The 23,234-nt window shown below is 34.0% G+C and overlaps 1 protein-coding gene across 2 annotated transcripts; it reads right to left on the bottom strand.

Annotated features, from left to right (window-relative positions):
• Positions 1-597: 597 nt before the first annotated feature.
• On the bottom strand, positions 598-9,354 carry LOC141693867 (poly [ADP-ribose] polymerase 2). Of its 2 annotated transcripts, XM_074499057.1 has the most exons (19): positions 8,980-9,354; positions 8,312-8,473; positions 7,480-7,641; positions 7,027-7,154; positions 6,794-6,875; positions 5,710-5,945; positions 5,183-5,309; positions 4,914-4,969; positions 4,415-4,488; positions 4,155-4,201; positions 3,809-3,858; positions 3,648-3,710; positions 3,306-3,386; positions 3,039-3,149; positions 2,837-2,912; positions 2,606-2,748; positions 1,563-1,636; positions 1,061-1,166; positions 598-926 (listed from the first exon to the last, which is right to left on the bottom strand). In XM_074499057.1, the coding sequence occupies exons 1-19, from the start codon at positions 9,218-9,220 to the stop codon at positions 834-836; spliced, it is 2,112 nt and encodes a 703-aa protein (XP_074355158.1). In that variant the 5' UTR covers positions 9,221-9,354; the 3' UTR covers positions 598-833. The 2 variants fall into 2 exon arrangements, with proteins under 2 accessions (XP_074355158.1, XP_074355159.1); XM_074499058.1 differs by lacking the exon at positions 3,306-3,386.
• Between the last annotated feature and the right edge of the window lie 13,880 nt (positions 9,355-23,234).

The following is a 23,234-nucleotide window of genomic DNA, read 5'->3' as shown; positions in this document are numbered from 1 at the left end:
AAAGGAATCAAGAAAGAGTGTGCATGTTTTTAGTTAGCTTATACTATTAGTAGTACATTTTCAATCATTAGTCAGTTCTGTTCCTTCAATCTTGGTCTTTACTCTCTCACATCAAGCCTTCCCTCTCCCAATCTCCCATAATGGGTAAATTTATTTTAAATCTGGAAATAGTTTCAAATGACAAATGAGGTGTTTTCATTAGATTTTTAAAAATGTTGTTTTTACTTATCTTGTTTTTACTTTTTTTATCCCCATCACTGCTATTAGATCCTTCATGTCAAATTGATGGGAATCACTAAATTTAATATTATAATTTATTTAATACAAAAGTTTAAAACTCGAGTCAATGACATTTATTATACTAACTTTTAACGAAGACACATTTCTATCTTATATAACTATTGAAAGAATTAAAAAATTAAAAAACTTAAAATCAAAACATAATATTAACATTTAAAGTAACCCGCATAACAATTCTCGAGACTAGAATAAAAGATAAACTTTTACGACACGAGTTATTTTATGGCGCCCATAATTTTATTCAAGTACTATTAATTTATGTTTACCTTCGATTTGCAAGTTATGTACACTCCAAAATAAAATAATAAAATCAGCTGGTACAGGTACTTTTCAAATTTAAAATTTTCTATCTTTCCTGGACAACTGAATCTGTCTGGAGAATCAACGTCTAGATAGGCCCTGGCATTCATTCTAAATACATAAAGAGTTGAAATCAATGTACTTTTACAAGTTCATCTCCAGAGAACAATCTATCTAATTGTACATAACACATTCCATGAATCTGGTTGTCTATGATGCAGCAGTGACATCTTTCATCTCTTGAAGTTGAAATTAACATGGACGGCATAGCGCATCCTTATCTGATCTGGATTATAGACTATATATTCGTTGTACAACAAGCTAGCCTGTAAAAGAAATTCCGCATATGAGTAAATTCGGTTAATTTTGATAATATGCAAATTCTACTTGTTTATGTATCTTGAAGTTAAGAAAAGGAATAACAAATCATTAGTGTTGCAAATTGGTATACGAGTACAACCTTCACATCTGAATGTTGCTTTGGCTTTCCTAGAGGAACAACTACGCCATCTTCAAGTGTCTCAACCTCTGAAAAATCTGGGGCAGTCACACCAACTCCTTTTGTGCTGCGTTGAAAAATAATATTAAAAAAATGATAATAATCTCATATTGTAGCAAAAGCAATCCCTTAATGTGCATGTATGTATGCTTGTAGAGTCGCATGTCATGATTATATGGATCCTACTAAATTGGGTCGACAAGCGTACTCAAAAAAGCTAGACTTACCACGGGAACGATTTTTCAGAATGATAGCAGATTAATTATTTTGAGAGATTAAAAGCGAACTATTACTTGCAAACCTTGAATCAATATCAATATGCATCAGATACATGTGAAACATCTAGGACAGAAGGTGCTTTATATGTACAATCATTAATAATGCTAAAAGAAAAACGGCATAAAAAAGTAGGCGACTTAGAGAGATGTAAAAAAAGATTAGCAATTTCAAAAAAGAATGGAACCTTAGCTTTCCATCTGGCAATTTATCTGCGTCATATTTTGCATCTAGTAGCTCAGCCATGTCCCCCAATGCAACCTACAAAATAAGATCACACTGAAGACAATAAACTACAAGAAATTCATGGTTTCACAAATTAAGGTTATCTGCCACGGCCACAATTAAAACCTTTTTCCAACAAATTGGAATATATCATATCCACAAAATGTATGAGATTCATGGTTCATCCAGTAGAGTGCTTTGGAAAATTAAACAATTGTGAATCTCGATATACTCATTAGAAATTTGGAGGTGTATTCTATCTCTCTACTAGAATTTGGAGGTGTATTCTATTTCTCTCTACTAGATGTTCGTTAAGAGTTAGCATTTGTAGAGTCTGATTTTGCCTTAGTTTAGCTGGAATGCATTCGGCAGGAACTGAACCAGAGTTGTGAACAAACTTTAAGGGTTAAAAAGAAAGGACAAAAAAGACGGTGAGATGGGGGGGGGGGCTCATGGAGGTGATGATGGCGTGTATGGACAAAGATGATGAAATGTGTGGAAGATGTAGATTGTTGAAAATGAGAATGTAAGATAGCCATGTGAAATGGAAGGAAAGAAACTACCAATTAAAAATGAAATGATGTCACAGATAATAATTATGTTTAAATGACAACTAAATGGTCTAATAATCAGTCATATCCATCCCACTCCATTTTATTCCACCCAACCAGAAGCACTAGTGGCAGTGACATAAAGACAGTGTTCTCAAAGTAAAGGTTTGTCTACAGAGACCATTTCCAGGGACTCAAACCTGCGAACCTAGTGGATAGCAAGAAGAGGTTTACCTAATATATAAAAAGAAAAAAAAAATCAATTAGCCATTCAGGCTCCTCATGTTATCAGAGAAATACAGTAAAAGAATCACAATTCTCATCCCACCTAAAATCAAGGAATTTAATGCTATTTAAGATCATACACCAACACAGCTCATCCATTAAAGTGCTTAAAGGCCTTTAACTTATTTTATTACTTAATATGGTTAGGAAATTTGAATATCTAGACTACCTCACATAAAAGCAGCACTCCAGATGTAGCCGTACGCGTTGAGCAGCAATAATTTGCACTTTTAGAGAACATGTCAGCAAAATAGACACCCTTTCCAAACATGTATCCGGTGACAGGTGCTTCTGGAGGGGCGATGCGCAGACCTAGTGTTACCCATGGGGTAAACTGACGTGAGAAAAATTGTTTTTAACAACAAAAGAAAAATATATAGGGAGAGAGAGAGAAGATTACCTTGTTTCAGTATTCCAGTCCAGTTTGTAAGCCGAGAACCATGCCACAATAGCATTCTATTTTTCGTACCAGAGAACTGCTTAGAAGAATAGGAGGAAGCCATGATATTAAACCAGAATGAAAATGATACTATAATTGCAAAAAAAAAAAATATAAATTCATAGAAGAAAACCCCACAAACATAAGTAAATATTGGATTTACCTTCTTGAATCGCTCAGCTTCACCCTCCCTGGAGACCCGTAATATCTGGACAATATCTACAGAATAATTTGAATGTGTCTTCGCATGAGTGTTCTTCATATACTTGGAAACCTGTATGCAAACCAAAATCCTATAAAAACTATACAAGTAAAACTAATTTAGGACTACAAAATTCCAACTACCTGGACATTGAACCGGTCAAGGAAGGATAAGAAGAGCACATTGCAAACATTAAGCCTATAACAAGTTAAAAGCAGTAAGCCATACCATGAAGAACTCCTTAGAGTCGACTTCAAGTGGCAGCAAATCACAATTGAGGCGTTGATAAGAGGAATACAGAGGATCTTCCTATTATAGAAGTAAATTGTTAAAATTGACGTTGTAAGTCCCTTTAAATAAGGTCTAGACGGATAGTACCCAACGTATATGGTTGTTATTTTAATGATACAAAGACAACGTATTCAAGAGAAATTTTGGTGATTGACCATAACTGGAAAAAATACACTAAATTTGCCCAAATAAATAACCTGTTAAGAAGAGTAGATATGATGAAAAAAAGAATGCTGCAGAAATTCACAGCACAATTTTATCCAGAGTAGAGAAACACACCTGCATTCCCATGTCATCCTCCAACAACTTTGTCGCAACCACAATCTCACCTAAGGCTTCAACCTGTCTCATAAGATTATAAGAGATCATACATTTAATTGGACACACGACAAATCTCATTGCAATTCATTCTCTGATCAATAAAGAAAAAAGAGAACTACCATTTCCAATTTGCGTTTTAATTTTTGAGGACTGTCGATGACAAATTCACCTGTCAACGTAGTAAATCCATTGTTAACGAGGTTGTTTGGACTAAATTGTTTACTTTCTACCATTAATTATGAATTTATGGTCGACAATAAAAATATACTACTATAAGCTTTTGGAGGATAGTTGGTTACATTTTCAATTAAATGTGGCAGTCCACATTTAAAGTGGAATTTATCCAAATTTTCTTAAACTCAAAAGAAACTGAATGATAAGGTGAAACAAAGTTAATCATACGTGACGCATGTGCCCAAGGTCAGTGATAAGAAATCGTATAAAGTGAAAGAAGAAGAAACTCACGCATCTTCTTAAAACCAAAATCGTGAGGAATCACTGTGTAAAATTCTCTGCAGCAAAAAGTCATGGGAAATATTGTTAATACTGGTAATAGATAGTAAGAATATCATCATTAATCAAATATGAAGTTCAGTAGAAAAGTAGATCAGATCCATCTTCATGATATACGTTTGACTGTGTGCTTTGTTCTGTTTAGTAAGAAACCTTAGCTAAAAGTTTTGTTCATGAATTAGAGAAGGCACATTCTGGTGAACGATTCTCACCCACTTAGCTGCTCAAGCTTTTTTCTATCTGATTGTCCAATTACATCCGCAATTTTCTTCAACACCTTATAGCCCTGGAAAAAATTGGACATTTAGTAGGTTTAAGTTTCCCATTATAATTTTTTCCCTGAAAATCCATTAGAATCCTTTCATGAAAAGAAAAATTTATTGTACATAGTTTCTAGACAGATTTAAATTGCCATTTGTTCTAATATATCAAAACCAAAAAATAACAATTTCAATGCCAACAGGAACTATACTTGGGATAAAAATCACAAATTTATAGCCCGACCCAAATGTCGTTGCTTGTAATAAGCTACATTGCAGATAAAAGGTTATTAATGATCTGCTACATGATATATTTAAGGTGTACATGGCTCTCAATAAACCTCTAGATTGCTTTTACAGATCAACATACACATTTATATCTAAATAGTTTGGTTTCGATATCAACGTGAAAACAATCAAAAGAGAAGACATGCATCATAGAAAGGCTGACCTCAGAAATTGTCGACCTGCTTAGCTTACCAAGTGGCAACTTATCAGCATTATATCCTACAGCAGAATAAACAGTGAAGTGAAACTAATAAGTGGAACAGAGCATACTATTGACATACAAAGTACTTCTAAAAGTTAATGAGCATAGGACATTTCGCAAATCAGAGATTCAACAGGGTGACAGCTCACAAAATTTTTAATTACTGGTCTAGCTGCATAATGATAACCTTATACACTTGCAATGATATGAAGGAACCCAAAGAAACAAACCTATCTCTATCATTTGTTGCTTCATCATGCTGACGTTACATATGAGAGAAATAAACTTTGCTACACGGGCTTCCAACTTAGTTTCTCGAGGTTGTATGTCGCTTATGGACCTTTGCTTTGCTTGTACCTGATAATAGTTACCTCAACTTTATAAATATTCAAAGTCAAATTTATTTCAAAAGCTTTTCTAAGAAAATATAAAAAAGCAAGACTCTCAAACATCAGCATAAGTGACCACTGACCACCAATTTAATGCTGCAATAGAAATTAAAAAAAAAACAGGCAGTTAAATTCAATTAATGAAACATAGGCACCCCTGATTTATTTATACTTCATTTTATTTGGATGTCCCTTCCTCTTAATAACGTTATCATATTATATCACGTGAAATGCCTGGAACCAATTTACAGACACCGGATTAAATTAAGTAGAAAGGCAAATTCCAAAAGTGCACGAATCTAGTACCTAATATAGAGAGCTACTAAATTATCAATTGCACATAAAAGTAAAAACGTAAAAAAACTCACATCTGATTTTTTATCTGTTTCACTGTAATCCATTTCCAGCCATCTGTAGCACTTTGGGTAACAAACAAAGTCTTTACGGCCAGACCACTGGTTCTTAGTCTTGGCATAGAACTTCTGTTCGAACTCCTGGATAGCACACTCTAGTGATGTATAAGGACCGTGTAATTTATCTTGACCCTTAATACCAACCCTTCCCCATCTATTATAAACCATGTACCTTACACCATCATCTGATTCTGCAATCAGTTTGGAACACAGAAAGCAAGATAAGAAAATATATAGTAGAATTCAAGATATACGAGCATGGATGTTGATTAGATCATCTCCAACCTATAACACTAAAATAGTGTAACTTTTACACTATTTACACTATTTTAGTGTCAAAATTACACAATTCATAAAATCAACTTCAACTCATTTACACTATATTTTACACTAACTGTCTAAATAAGGATATGATATTCTTACTTTTCCAAAAGCAAATAGCTTGTTTGGATATAATAGGATATAAATGGGATATGGTGGTAATAAATTTATTTTTGTTAATAAAGGCAAGGGAATAGAAGGAATTATGAATTACACCAAATTGGTGTAAAAATTACACCAAATGTACCTTTGACACCAAATTTGGTGTCACGCTATTCATTTGGTGTAACTTTTACACTATTATAGTGTTGGGTTGGTGTTGGTTTTACACCAAAACTTACACTATTATAGTGTTATGGTGTTGGGTTGGAGTTGCTAACACCTATTAGAGATGTAATAATTCAATAAGACAGGACTACAAAAAGTTCTTATGTAATATCTGAAAGCAGCTCACTTGCCAACTTGCCAGTCCCCATCATTCATTCCACATCCACTGAAAGTCCAGTAGGTTTGTATTAAACTTGCCAATGCCACCCCCTCCCAAAACTAATAATAATAACAATAATAAAAGGTATCTACATATGTAGATTTTATATATAAATATATATATATAGATCCGACTTTCTGAATTTTCAGTAAGTCACTTAAAAAGCATCCATCAACCAAATAAAAATTCTTGGGGAAAATTACAGGTAGAGGTATAAAAGTAAGGAATGACCTAGAAGTTGAATAACATAGAACTTGTTATTGTTATCCCCAACATTTGTCTGGTTCAACATTGCATCATAAATTTCATCGCCCTACATACATAGGAAAAGCATTAGAAAGAAAACACGTGTACGTATCAAGGAAAGGGAAATCAAACGGAAGTTTAGTATGTTTGACAGTTAAATTCTTAATCCTTAGGCATAATTGTAACCAAGTGACATGTTCTGCAGCTATGCCACTTACTCGCTGCAATACATGGTACTGTAACTTAATCTCATCAGACAGCCATTGATCAAGTACTGCTGCACCTTTCTTTGTTGCTGTTACCAGCCTTTCCTTCTTGTTATCATCAACATGCTTATTTTCTTCTCCTGTATTCCACCAAACCCAATAAAATACATACACATGCCACACAAAATATACCAGGTATGCCCACTTGAAAACAGGGTCTTGGGAGGAATATTACATGATAGATCCTCAGCTTTTAATAAAAAACTTAAAAACGACAAAAATCATAACTTAAATTTCATTTGAAGATCTTTGATTGAAAAGTTTCAAAATGGCATCAACAGGCAAGAACACCATATATAAGAGGAAAATTAAGAAAAAAATTTGTAAGAACATAAAAGACATTACACTTAACATAGGACACACACAAATATAATAAGGTGTAAAAGCTTGTTAATCATAAATTACCATCAAAAACAATTTTCTCTGAATTGTTAGCAACGGAAAGCCTATCAATCAGCTCTTTCTTCGACCCAGTTACAGAAATTCCTTGAGCAGAGGCTTCTTGGCGTAATTGTTTAACTGTCATGCTTGTATACTTGCTTTCACCAACATATTTCTTTTCTTCGCCTGAATATCATCAAACCCAATAAAATAGATACACAAACGCATACCAAAACCAAAACAAACAAACATGGTATGTTTCACTCGGACGTAAAGTCTTCCAATCTGGTGGGAGATCCTTCCTACACCCGGGCAGAAAGACTGTTCTTTAAATGCAGACCTTCGTCATTTTTAATAAATTTTGGAAAATGTTAAAAATCAAAATTCAGATATTTATTTTTATGAGTTTGAATTGTTTAGAGAAACTTTAAAATGGCATCGGCATTTTCTGTGGTGCGTCGGCTTTAGTGAGGTGTGCGCTTTAGCCAATGGAGAGAGGCAAAGCACGCATTATCAAGCCAGGCAAAAATTTGATTTTGTTTTTTTAAATATAGAATTACAACTTAGTTTCAGTAGATCATCAACATATTACCAAATATAACCCCAACTGGTAAGACAATCATAAGCTGTCACATATCACACTCCTCTGTGACCATCATTATCATATGACTATGTATGCTCTTTCATGTATTTGCCAGTTTAGTGCTGCTTAAATCATTTACCATGTCATTGTATATACATCAGCTTAAAGATAAAGTAAATGATAAAATTAACACAATAAAACATATCGAAATATGCATATATTAGCATGTAGTCATGTACAATGTAAAAGCTCAATTAATCATGAATTACCTACCATCAAGCAAGATGCGCTTATAATTGTCAGCAACAGAGAGCCTATCAATGAGTTCTTTCTTTGTACCGATTGCAGAAAGCTCTCGAGCAGTGGATTCTTGGCGTAATTGCTTTACAGTCATGCTTGCATACTTGCGCTCTTGAACATCATTCTTTTCTTCGCCTAAATTCCGTTAAACAAAATAAATTACAGCACACACACCAAACGAGACAAAATCAAAGACAGCCCTTTTGTCTCACTCTAAAGTAGGGTCAGCGAAGGGCTAATATTATACATAAGTTTTTTCACCCGCAAAAAAAAAAAAAAAAAAACTTGTAAAAATGTTAAAAATCAAAACTTTCAAGATTCCGAAAAGTTCAGATTATTCCCATCAGAAAGTTCAAAATGGTATCAACAGGCAAGAAAACACACATTATGTAATAGGCAATTTACAAAAAACTAAAATGTATTAACCTGTTAAACAGTACACTAAACACTCTCTCCTCTCTCTCTCTCTCCCTCCCTTTCTCTCTCTCTCCCTTTATCTCTCCCTCTCTCTCTATCTCTCCCTGCCTCCCTCTCTCTCTCAACTCTCTCTTTCTCTCTCTCTCTCCCCCTTTATCAACTCTCTTTTTTTCTCTCTCTCTCAACTCTCTCTCCTCTCTCTCTCTCAGTGCAGGAACACTTACCATCAAACACAATGGGGTCAGAACTATCAGCAACACAAAGCCTCTCAACAAGTTCTTTCTTCAACCCAATTGCAGAAACCCCTCTATCAGTAGCTTCTTGCTGTAATTGTTTAACACTCATTCTTGAATACTTTTCAAGGCCCTTTAATTCTTCAGGCCCACCATTTAAAATCCCAGTTTCAGAAGCTTCTTCTCTCAATCTTTTGTTGTTTCTAGTTGTTCTTCTTGCATCACCTGACATTTCTTTGCCTAAATTCAAGACTCTCTGTGTGTCTCACTGTCTCAGTGTGTATATTAAAATATTATTGACACAGGTTCTTCTTGGCTCTTGGGGGGTTTATATGAAAAGGGCTCAAGAAAAGTGTGTTGTGGAAGTTTTTGAATGAATTGACAAAGTGACACACGTAGTGTTCAACTTTTTATAACTCAATTTAAATATTAGAAAATAAAGTATTTTTTGTATTTTAAAATTGAGTTTGTTTAATAATATAAATAATAATAACATTACTTTTAATAATTAACTACATTATGTTGCAAATATTAATTAACTGCACATAAAAAAATAAATTTAATTTTTTTTCAAAAAGCGAAATTATTTTTGCAAAAATATTTTTTGAACTTGAAATTTTTCAAAAAAGTCCTGAAATTTATTATAATAATAAAATATATTTTGATTCCTATACCATGTAAAGAACAATTTCCAGAAAAGATTAAAGTGTGTTAATTTAATTGAGATTTTATATAATTTTTTGGGATTTTGAAAATTATGAGGTATTCAATTTGAATTTAAATATTTTTTTATAATATGATGGTATTTAACACGAATTGTCAAATGTCTTTTAAAATCTGTGTGTATTCAATTTAGATGTTAAAAAGTTAATCAAAAATTGGTGGTATTCGATTTGGATTTTAAAAAATTCATTAAAATCTGATAGTATTCAAAAATTTATGAATTTTCTTTTGTTTGAAAAAATGATGGATTTTAATGAATTTTCTAGTATAGTAAAATCTCTATGCACTAATATCTTTGATACCGAGAAAATATATTATTATAAGTATGATATTATTAAGTAGAGAGTAACATATAAATTTTTAATTAAAAATTAAATAAATAATTTTAAGAGTAAATTACATAATGTTAGCCATACTTTACACCAGTTTTTAAAATAGTGGTCAAATTTTCAAATTCTTAAAAACAATGACCAGCTTTCCTTTCCACCTTTCAAAAAAATGGTTGTCTTCGCCGTTAACTAATATATTTAAAACGTAAATTACATATTCATGGTCTTACTTTACACTTATTTTTAAAAAAGTGACTAAACTTTTAAAATTTTAAAATTTTAAAATAATGACATATTGTTATTGTGGAAAGAGTTTGAAAGAGTTCTCTTATATTGATCATAATACCAGGCGTCCATTAACAAATTACCATCATTTTGGTTATAAGCTTTTTTAACATGTGGATACTCTTTTCTATATTTTGGCTAGAATTTTTATTTTTGTTTTTGTGTGAGAAGGTTGAAAAAACATGAAAGTCGTGCACCTGATTGAATTAGAAGTAGAAGAAGTGAAAAAAATGATGATTATTTGGGTTGTGTTTGTATCTATTTGTTTAACGACATCATATGTTTTTAATGACAATAAATGTGTGAGTATGAGTAGCAATTTGACGAAATCATTCTTTTAAAAGGTGAAAAAAAATCAACAATTTATAAAAGTTTACCATTATTATGAAAATAAGTGTGAAAAATAACCACTATTCTGTAATTTACGCTTAAAATATATTATTTAACAGTGAATACTTAACGAGAGTTGACGACATCCATTTTTTGAAAGGCGAAAAGAAAAGTTGGTCACTATTTTAATAATTGAAAATTTTGGCCACTATGTTTAAAAACCGTGTATAATGCGGCCACCCCTCTTTAATTTACTATAATCTTAATTAAATAATTTTATAACACAAACTAGATAAATATCAATAAGTTTTTAAAACATTTCACCATGTGGCGTAGCCTTAGTCGTGGAAGAAATCATTGCACAAATCATGCAAGAAGCGCAAGATTAAGAAATCGATTATTATGGATACGCAAACCAAAAGATACAAATTTTGACTTGAACGACTAAGTGATCGTCACAGTAACTTTATACAAATAACTTAAATTGTGTGGAATGTTTATATAATAAGATTATATTTATTGAATTTATATAAATATTTTTAATAAATGTTAAGAAATTTTATTCTTATACTGGGAAAAATTAATAAAGGATGAACTTTAAAAAAAAAATATTATAATGTAGAGTTTATTTTTAATTATAACCGGCACATGATGGGAATGTAATATTTTATCACATTACTAAGGTTATTACTGTACATAGTATTATTATAATAGAGAGCATCTACTATACATTTTAATATTGTGAAATTTCTCCCAAATTCACGAGATTTTGATCGATTTTTAAAAAAATTCACAAAATCTTCAAGACTCACAAAATTTTTATATTAATTTATCAAAATTTCCAAACAATTAAAATCAATAAAAATATTTTTAAATTCATAAATTATTAATCATACGGAAATGAATACACCCCCGAATAAACACCATAACATTTTATTTATTGATATTTTTTTAAAGGCACATCTTGTTGGAAATAAGGACTATTACATCAACATCCAGACAATTATATAACATATTTAGCAAGTCAAGGCCAAGATAACAGTTAACAAAACAAAACATGTAGGTAAACAACATGCAAATCAAAAACTGTAAGAATAAAGAAAAGTAAGAGAGCGTACCAGTAACCATAACTTTAACACAGAAAGAAAAGACAGAAAGCAGTGGTGTGCAACTCGTACAATGCAACAAGAAACCAAAATGAAAACCAGTTGAGTCGTCAGGCCTTGCTCGAAGCCCTGACTACTCTTGAAGAGATAATTGCCCCCACCTGCTGCGTTGGGATGCTTGCAATATCTCCTACAGGATAAAACAGCTCCGGACGTGATGTTCACAGCAACAACAAGTCCAACTTCGACTAACACCTCAGTCGCCGGAAAAAACAGCAGCTCAAAACTTGTGTTTTGGGAGAGAAAAAAGAGCAGAGAGGAGAGGAAGAGAATGTAGGTGTGGTTGTTAGGTCACACACACTGTAGAGGGGGTGAATATAGTGTAAAGTACAATCAAATCGAACTTTAACAACTCAAGTAACAGAAAACAAACTTTATTGAAACATTAAACTCTGTTACAGTATGGAACTGTTACCTCTCAATGATGAACAAATATCACGAGAGCTGCTAGGGTTACAATGAATAATCTTCTCGAATATAATAACACTTATAGTGTAAACCCTATGTCTGTGTTTATATACTACACAGTTACAAGATAATTGCTAATTGATATGGAATATAATTCTGCTTCCTAAAATATATCAATCAGATATCTTTTCTTCCAAGTATTCTATTCTTCATAGAATTCTTTTTTCATGCATATCTCTTATTACGTTTGTCTAGATCTTTTTTCCTTTAATCAGCTGTTGTCCTTATCTGAACGTCCTTCAGTACTTAAGTTCTGATATCCATCTTCTGATGATTATCTCCTGATAATATAAGTACTGATATCCTTAAGTCCTGACTTCCAGTAAGTACTAATTTATCCTGTTTAAGTAAGATCTGAAAACTAAACATAAATCATATTAGCCATGACATTATGAAATATATCTAACAATCTCCCCCAACTTGTAAATTAGCATAATATACAAGTTTAACAGATATTTGATGATGTCAAAAACATTAAGTACAAATGCATGAGAACTAGACTAGATAGCTACAACTTACAGTCCTTAAAGCTTTACCAATCTTTAACTTCTGATAACAACTTCAGTCTGTACAAATATTAGAATTTAAGCAGTGGTAGATCTTGACTTGGCTTCATCTTCTGATCTCTTTGATGTCAGGAGTTGTTCTGAGATAGTTCTTCAACAAATATCTCTCAGCATATCTGAGTTCATCAATCATCCTCCTTTTAGCATCTTTAAGTTCTGCAGTATCTTCACCAATTTGAAAGATTGCAACCCTGAGATCATTAATCTTAGCTTTTCTTATATCCTGATCCAGTCTGATCAAATATGCCTTATCAGACTCAAGATTGAATTCCACAGCCCTGTAACCCAGAAAGGTAATTATAATCTTAGCAGTGTTGAGCTTCATTTCAACTATATCACCCTTGTGATCTCTGTACTTTGGAAGATATGTGCTGTCAGACTTAACAGAATAAAGTTTTTTCTGTCTCTGAATCTGATTCTTCAAATAGTTTGCAGCACTTTCTGTTAATCTGTCATTCACTTGAAGTAAGAATAGTACATGCTCCAGTTCTTCAAAATACTTCAATGAAATGGCATTTTGCCTTATATGATAAACCCTACCATCTGTCATGAAGTACAACAAGATGTGTTCTTTCAAGTAGGTATGGTAAACCATTTGTACAGATTCCAGTTGATTCAATCTCTCAGGAGTTGCTCCAATACCTGGTTCACTCAAGGAAGTTGGATCATTGGTAGTGTTCTGTATTTTTCTTTCATCAGCACTTCCCAATCCAGTTATATCTCTTGCTTCCTTTCCAGTAACTACTCTTACTTCAAAACCACTTGCAGCAGTCTTCAAAGGTTGAGTCTGTTTTGCTTTAGTGAATCCTGGTAGGAGTGTCTTTGATTTATCTTCTGATATCAAGTTAACTTGAGCTATGTCAGAGGTTACTTGCTTCTTTGAAATATCAGAACTTACTATCTCTTGACTCTGAACAACTTGAGCCATGTCAGAGGTTGTCTTAAAAACTTTTCTTGAAGTCAGAGCAAGATCATCATCTTCATCAGTAATTTCTTCATTCACAGGAGGCACATAAACCTTGATAGGTTCTCCAACTTTTTCTTTACCCTTGGATCTTGGATCTATCTGCGGTTGTGATTTAGCCATTGTTGCTTCAGTATTTGTCCTTTCTTTTATCACAATGCCTTTGAGTTTTGGAAGTGTCTTTTTACCAGAAGCTTCAGATTTAGACTTGACTTTTTCTGATTTAAGTCTGACTTCTTCTTCCATTAAACTCTCCAATTCCATTTCTGGATTTTCCTGAAGAAATAACTGTCTTGACATTTCTTCATCAAGATCTAAAAGTTCATCAGAACTTATCCTTTTACTAGTAGCAGAACTAATTCTTTTTCCAGTATCAGAACTTGTCCTGTGACTTGTGATTTCAGCTTTTCTTGATGAGAAACCTCTACCTTGACTATGACCTCTACCCATTCCAGAGTTTCCTTGATCATCCTTTTCATCATCCTTCCCCTTCAGTGTCTTATCAGTTTTGCATTTGGACTTAATTACTTTCTCCCCCTTTTTGGCATCAGCAGGTAAGAGAAGAGAGACAAGCAATTCCACTGAGGCTTGAATTTCATTAAGTTGAGATTGCTGAGAAGCTTGATTTTTCAGAATATCATCAAACTGAGCTTGTTGTGACTCTTGAGTCTTCTCAATATAAGCAACTCTGTCAAAGGTAGGTTGGAAGATTTTTTTCTTGTCAATATTCTGAACTTGTTCTTGCTTCAGTAATTCTTCCCGTAAGTGATGTAACTCTGCATGAGTAGTTGAATGGAGACCTTGTAAATGTTTAGTACTCAATGCAGTGACTCTAAGCTGTGTTTTGAAATCATCAGTATTTAACATCTCATCAGCTTTTTTCAAGTGCTCAGCCAAATGCTGTGCTGTTGGAGCACAGGTAACTGAGTTCCATTCCTTAGTCCACTCCTGTCCTGTAGGAGTTTCACTCCAAGGAACTGGTGCTTCTCTTGTAACAAACTTCTTAACAAGTTTAGATTTAAGAACAGTTTGTTGAGGTGCATGTCCTGAAGGACCTGCTTCATCAGCATCTGCATTTGGAGCAGCATCACCAGTATCTCCAGCATTTGCAGCATCAGAACTTACAGAATCAGTATCTTCTGATAAAACAACAATATGAGTAGCAATGGAGGCTTCAGGATCATCCTCTAATTACTGATCTGGTTCCAAGTTCTGATCAACAGCCATATCCTGATGCTCACCTATATTCTGATCATCAGCATCTAGATGCAGAGAAGGTGTAGTAGATAATTCTCGATTTTGAGCAGCATCAGTAACAAGTGTTGTTGATGGATTAGTTGTTGTTGGAGCTTCTAAGTAAAGTACTTCAGGCTCAAAAAGGTTGAAGGTTGGGTCAATGCATACCCAATTTCACTGTGTGCAAGAAGATCTTGCACAAAATGCAACTCAGATGGAGCTTAAGCATTATCAAGAATTGCAGCATAGTTATTTGGAATAAATTTAGCTCCATCAATGATCAAATCCTTAGGTGCCATAAAAATAATCGAGATTTAAGAGTGCCTGTTTAGGTATTTGATAAAATGTCTAAATGAAAAACCAACGTCAGGAGAAGAAAGAGAGTAAAAGCAAATAGAGAGATAAAGTATAAAAGTGAATAAAAGATTAAAAAAAATCCTCTCTCTGTCTTACTTATACTTTTAAAAAAAATGTAACCGTTGGACACCTGTCAGATATGCAGTAATAATGAATAGTTAATGGGCACGGGAAAACAGTAATCATTACTTACCCACTTGCAGTTTTTCAAGGAAAAATCGTTCCACTTACCCAGTAATTCCATTAATCAAGGTAAATCAGTTTTAATTCAAAATAGAAATTGTTCCCACTTATTCAATTATTTTTCACTGCAACACCAATATTCTGAAAAAAAATTCGAGTGAAAAAGACCAAAATAAATCAAGTGAACAAGTACTGATAATGTAAAATCAGACCTTAATTTAAATCAAAATATGAAATGGTCATCAGAATATGAATATTTATCAGGATTTATCAATGCATTACAAAACATCTCAGAGACAAGAACTTGCAAAAAAAGAAATTTCATTAATATATTAAGAGAATACATTCATGAAATTTAAATTACATCAGAACTTTTACAAGATTGTCCTAAGCTGCTAAACCTAACGTCAACAGCCTTTGTCCTAGCTCAGGAAGCAGGGCAAAGGCCGACGATGAAGAAAAACAGGAAGAAGAAAATAAATCATTTCTTCTTTATACTCTCGACAAACAAAATAACGAGTCTGATGATTCGCTCTTGCTGGTGGAGAGCTTCAAGCCTTTCCTCCTCCAATCGCTCCAGATGGCGATGGTAATCCATGTAGAAGAACAGGAGGTGGGTGAGTACCTCCTGGGGAACTGAGTCCCATATCTCATCAGGAATGGCAGTGACGTGCCATTCCTGCTGCCAGGCTTCACAGCTCAGCTCCATATAGAATGTTTCATAGTTCAAAAACATGTTGTAATTGACCATGGTGTTTTTGATATAAAGAGAATGGAGGTGAGTTTGTGATAAAAGATTTGATGTGAAGGCTGATGTGAAGTGGTTGTTTATATAGGTAAAAGAATGTCAGGAGACGCAAGGAAATTTAATGCTAACAGGTAGAGTTAATTCTATCTCATCTCCCTAGACTGGGAAGACGAAAAACAGTCATTGGAAGTGTAAGTCAGGGTTTAATGCGCACAAGTAACAAGTAAACATTACTGTACATGTACGTGAACCACTGTCCCTAATGATATTGACTGTTAATATTCTACCCAAACATATTCTGATTTAAAATGAGACTGTTTTTAGATTTTATCCATAAATAAGTCAAGTAAAGGATCAGATTTTAATATCAGAACTTAGACTTATATCAGAACTTACCAGTTATCAGAACATGATTTCTTAACTCGAAAAATGAATGCCTATCTTAGTAAGTCCTCACACAAATTCTGATATAGATTCTTCAGAACTTAATCATCAGAACGTGCAATCAGAACTTGTCCTCAGAATTTGTGCAATGTGACACAGAAACTGTTCATCTAAAATAACATAGATCACCATAGTAATTTTCATCATTCATATGGAGTGTTTAGTGTGTGCATTAAGCTCAATATCAGATAAAGAGTAAAGTCTGATTCACTTCAGTACATCTTAGAAATAAGGCATAACTAAAACTTTACTAAAAACCTGTCATTATTCTGAAACCTACTATTGAATGAGTTCATGCTTGAGTCCACCTCAACTACTTTGTGCTAATTTTGTGCATCTTTTTAAATTCCATTGTACAGTGGCTTCTCAGTGTAAGTGAGTCACGACTGCTTATCAGAATTTATGCTATTATCAGAGTATTTCTCCAGTAATCATAGAGTGTGAAAAGTCACCGAGAAAATATTGTGCTTTTCTGATGCATATTTACTTAATACCAGCAATGCACTTGGGTCGTCCCTTCCACATTTTTACTCTAGATCTCAAAGGAGTACCTGATTTGTAATCATTGATTCTTTTCTTTTTCTTTTGATAAGAGAGGTTTATCAGCACTTAGTACATTCAACAGATTTACTAGCATCAGAACTTAACAGATGAGAAGTATTATTCTAGTTTGTGACTTAGTAATAAGATAGACAAAGTAAACTCAACTAAGCTCAATATCAGAATTTGCTTGTGCCAATAGATTTCCACAGAAATAATTACTTCTAACATGAGATCCCTAGTTTATTAAAGACTACTAGGTCAGCATCTAGCACAGGTATACTCATAGGATTGAATAGTTACATAAACAGACATATTACTATCAGAGTTTAGAAAGTTACATCAGACAACAGTCAGTACTTAAGCAAGTTTTCAATTAAGCACAGAATACACAAAGAGAGTAATTCTTGTAAATACTGATCAAAAAGTCTGATGTATCAGAACAAAACTAAGCAGATTTAGAAAAAGAACCTGAAACCATTCCAAGTTCATTTACCAATCTTGTAAAAGTAGCTTCACACAATGGTTTGGTGAAGATATCTGCTAGTTGTTGATCTGTTGGAACAAAATGCAATTCCACTGTACCTTCATCTACAAGTTCCCTGATGAAGTGGTACCTGATGCTGATGTGCTTTGTCATTGAGTGTTGAACTGGATTACCTGTCATAGCAATAGCACTTTGATTATCACAGTAAATAGGGATTTTGAAATATGTTAACCCATAATCCTGTAACTGATTCTTCATCCAAAGAATCTGTGCACAACAGCTTCCTGCAGCAATGTACTCTGCTTCTACAGTTGAAGTGGAAATTGACTTTTGTTTCTTGCTAAACCAAGAAACCAATCTGCCTCCAAGAAATTGGCAGCTTCCACTTGTGCTTTTCCTATCAAATTTGGAACCTGCAAACTCTGCATCTAAGTAACCTATTAGTTTAAAATCTAATTCTCTGGGATACCACAATCCCAGATCAGCTGTTTCCTTAAGATACTTGAATATTCTTTTTACAGCTGTTAAGTGAGGTTCTCTTAGATCTGCTTGAAATCTTGCACAAAGACAGGAAGCATACATGATATCAGGTCTACTAGCAGTTAGATAGAGTAGAGAGCCAATCATACCTCTATAATCAGTAATATCTACTGATTTACCAGTATCCTTGTCCAGTTTTGTTGCAGTGGCCATGGAAGTGGATGCACTTGAACAATCTTGCATTCCAAATTTCTTCAGCAAGTTTCTGGTGTACTTAGTTTGACAAATAAAAGTGCCTTCTTCATTCTGCTTGACTTGAAGGCCCAGAAAATAGCTAAGTTCCCCCATCATACTCATCTGATACCTTGACTGCATCAGTTTGGCAAACTTCTTGCAGAGTCTGTCATTTGTAGACCCAAAAATGATATCATTAACATAAATCTGGACCAGAAGTAAGTCCTTTCCATGGTTGAGGTAGAACAGTATTTTGTCTATAGTTCCTCTGTTAAATCCACTTTCCAGAAGAAACTGAGCTAATGTCTCATACCATGCTCTTGGATCTTGCTTAAGTCCATATAGTGCTTTATCAAGCCTGTAGACATAATCTGGATATTTGGAATCTACAAAGCCTGGAGGTTGTTCAACATATACTTCTTCCTCCAATTCTCCATTGAGAAAAGCACTTTTCACATCCATTTGAAAGACAGTATACTTTTTGTGAGCAGCATAAGCCAAAAATATCCTTATGGCTTCCAATCTAGCAACTGGTGCAAATGTTTCATCATAATCAATTCCCTCCTATTGAGAATATCCTTTTGCAACCAGTCTTGCCTTATTCCTTGTAATTATGCCATCACAATCAGTTTTGTTTCTGAATACCCATTTTGTACCAACAACAGATCTGTTCTTTGGTCTTGGCACTAGGGTCCAGACTTTATTTCTTTCAAATTCATTTAACTCTTCCTGCATTGCTTGCACCCAATCAGCATCTTGAAGAGCTTCTTCCACTTTCTTTGGCTCAGTCTGAGAAAGAAAAGAATTGTAAAGACATTCGTTTGAAGTACCTGTTCTAGTTCTGACACCTGCATCAGGATTTCCAATTATCAAATCAGGTGTATGTGATTTAGTCCACTTCCTTGCAGATGGAAGTTTTCTCTAGAACTGAATGCTCCCCCATGATCCATGCTGTCTTCATTTTCATTTTCTGATGCTCCCCCTGATATTATGCTCTCTGAGTTGGATTCTTCAGAATTTAAATTTTCAGTACTATCAGAACTTGGCTTATCAGAACTTGACGAATCAGAACTTGAAGAGCCAGATGTATGTTCTGATGCTTCTTGAGATGTGGTAAGATCTTGAGTATGCTCCCCCTGCATAGGTGCATCTTCCTTTGGCCTAGTCACCATAGTTTCAATAACATCAGATTTTAATCCATCAGAGTTTGTAGTATCAGGACTTAGATTGTCAGGATTATCAGAATCAGAATTTGAGTCTTCATTTTCAAATCTCAGCTGATCATGATCAATAAAATCTTCAAGTCCAGTAATCTTCTTATCATCAAAAGAGACATTGATAGATTCAATGACCACCCTTGTTCTTAAGTTATAGACTCTGAAGGCTTTTAAAAGTGGATATCCAACAAAGATTCCTTCGTCAGCTTTTAAATCAAACTTAGATAGCTGTTCAGGATGAGTCTTAAGAACAAAACACTTGCATCCAAATACATGAAAATACTTCAGATTTGGCTTCTTTTCCTTCACCATCTCATATGGCGTCTTTCCTTGCTTGTTAATGAGTGTTTCATTTTGAGTAAAATAAGCAGTCTGCACAGCTTCAGCCCAGAAATAGGTTGGAAGCTTTGCTTCTTCAAGCATTGTATGTGCAGCTTCAATGAGAGTTCTATTCTTCCTTTCAACAACTCCATTTTGCTGTGGAGTTCCAGGAGCAGAGAATTCCTGCTTGATTCCATGGTTTTTGTAGAACTCTTCCATTATCAAATTCTTGAACTCAGTGTCATTATCACTCCTTATTGTCTTCACAGAATCTTTGACCAATTTATCCAGTTGTTTGACATGATCAATCAAGATATATGCAGTTTCACTTTTTGTGTGCAAGAAATACACCCATGTGTATCTGGTGAACTCATCTACTATGACTAAGGCATATTTCTTCTTTGCAATAGACATGACATTCACTAGACCAAATAGATCAACATGTAAAAGGTGATAAGGCTCAAGAATTGATGATTCAGTCTTGCTCTTGAATGAGGATTTTCTTTATTTAGCCTTCTTACAAGAGTCACAAAGGCCATCAGGAGCAAATACTGACTTTGGCAGTCCTCTCACAAGATCTTTCTTGACCAACTCATTTATATTGTTGAAGTTTAAATGAGAGAGTTTCTTGTGCCAATTCCAGCTTTCTTCAATTGATGCTCTACTCATCTGACAGATTGCAGAACCATCAGTTCTTGTTGAAAGCTTGGCTTCATAGATGTTGCCACGCCTGTATCCTTTCAGAACAACTTTGCCTGTAGATTTACTCACAACTTCACAGTGTTCTTCAAAAAAATTAACATGATAACCTCTGTCACAGATTTGACTTATACTCAACAGATTATGTTTAAGTCCTGAGACTAGAGCTACTTCTTTAATGATAACATTCCCAAGATTGATATTGCCATATCCCAATATTTTTCCAATGTTGCCATCTCCATAAGAAACACGTGGGCCAGTTTTCTCCATAAAGTCTGATAGGAGGGCTTTATTTCCAGTCATATGTCCTGAACATCCACTGTCCAGAACTAGGATGTTTTTCCTGTTGCCCTGCAATCACAAAGACCACTAATGATTAGTTTTAAGGACCCAGACTTGCTTGGATCCTTTGGCCTTATCAAGTTTGTTAACATTTGCAGCGGATTTAGCATCAGAGTTTATGTTAACATTTTTCTTATCAGAATTTACACTATCAGACTTTGAATCAGAATTTACACTAGAAGGAACAATGGAAACTTTCTTTAAAGAAGGTTTTATTTGATAATAATCATAGTACAAACTATGATATTCCTTACAAGTATAAATGGAATGCCATAAACTACCACAATGAAAAAAAGGATTTTGTGGCTTATATCTAATAGACTGACTCTTAACTTCTGACTTTGAAGGTAAGGAGTTTATGTTCTTATTCTTCCTGTAAAAAGAAGCCAGATGGTTAGAACTTCCACAGTTATGACACGTTTTCCTAGGAGCTTTAGGAACAAGTTTATAATCATTGCTTTTATTCATACCTTCCTTTCCATTCCTATTTTTCCTAGGTGATTTTACCTTGTTTGCATTCTTAACATCTTTCAGCTTATGCTTAAGCTGCTTCTTAGTCATTAAGTCTATGTTTACTTCAGCTGTCTTTTCCTGTTTTAGTTTGTCAGAAGTTAATCCCTTTTTAACTTCTGATTTCTCATTATCAGACTTTACTGCTACAAACTTAACAGGTTTTAACTTTGGCTTTTGCTTAACAACAACAGGCTTAATTTCTACAGTTCCTTTATCATTCTTATCCTCTCCATAACCTAAGCCCTCTTTCCAGTTTTCACTACTTAGCAAATTTTGAGTTGTTCTGCCAGAGTTAGTCCAAGTCCTGATAACCTCTCTTTCCTTTTCTAACTCAGTTTTTAGAGATTCATTCATTTTTAGCACTTCATCCCTAACATAAAAAGCATCATCTCTATCTTTCTGAGTTTGATGGAACATAACTAACTCTTTTTCTAAGAAATCATTTATTTTCTTAAAAGCAAGATTTTCAAAAGTTAATCTTTCACATGTTAAAGTTTGATCTCTATAACTAACAAACATGGTTTTAAGATATCTTCTCAACTCATTAATATCATCAGTATGAAAAGCATAAGTAGTCTGAGGTACCTTTGATTCAGCAGCTTCAGAACTGCTTTCAGCACTTGCATTATCAGCATTTGCCATCAAGGCATAATTCTCCTCACTTTCAGAATCTGAGGTGTCTGTCCAGCTTTTCTTCTTTGTGACAAGAGCCTTGCCTTTGTCACTCATCACTTTCTTGCAATCAGGAGATATGTGGCCTTTCTCACCACAATTGTAGCATTTGACATTTGTATAATCTCCTCTGTCAGACTTTCCTCCTCTGCTCTCAGATCTTCTGAAATTCTTCTTATCAGAACTTGTGCCTTTCCTGGAAAACTTCTTTCCCTTCCTGAACTTTCTGTATGCAATCTTTGTGATCCCTTTCTGTTGTGAATATGTTGTGCACTTGATGATTACCTAAACAAAACATCTAAGTAGATTTTACTTAGTGAAATAATGTAGCACTCGACGGATAAGAATTATAGTCCCGACGGATAACTCAGTTTGAGTACCGACGGATGAGTAATTTATTATCCATCGAGTGAGTAGCTTATATAATGATAAGTTTGTAGCACAGTGTTGTATGCACCTTTGTATAGAATCTGTAGTAGCATATAAGTCATGTTGACTTTAACTAGATATGCAGAATAGGTTGATTAACTGTACATAAGCAATATCTTGTAATTCTGTATAAGTGAAATGAAGTCAAGTGCCAAAATAGCTATCAACGGATGCTTAACAAAGCTTCGATGGATGATCAAATGACTTTCAACGGATGTTCAAAATAGCAGTCGACGGATGATCAAGTAAGTCATCGACGGATGATCTGAAAGTCGACGGATGATAATATCAAGATTCAAACATCAATTGAACAGTGAAAGCTGACACACAGCCGTCGAGATTGGATACAAACACTGTGGAAGCCCATTAACTGGGTAATAAAGGACGAAAAGCAGCAAAGATTAAAACTGTTAGATTTTATACTTATTTAGTTCTCTTGACTTTGTAATCTTGGTAATATATATAAACCAAGAGAGTAGCAAATATAAAATAACTAAGAAAACTAAGTGAGCT

This window comes from Apium graveolens, chromosome 10 (genome assembly GCF_009905375.1).
Source record: "Apium graveolens cultivar Ventura chromosome 10, ASM990537v1, whole genome shotgun sequence".
Classification (NCBI taxonomy): Eukaryota; Viridiplantae; Streptophyta; class Magnoliopsida; order Apiales; family Apiaceae; genus Apium; species Apium graveolens.
This window is presented reverse-complemented; position numbering and strand designations above follow the sequence as displayed.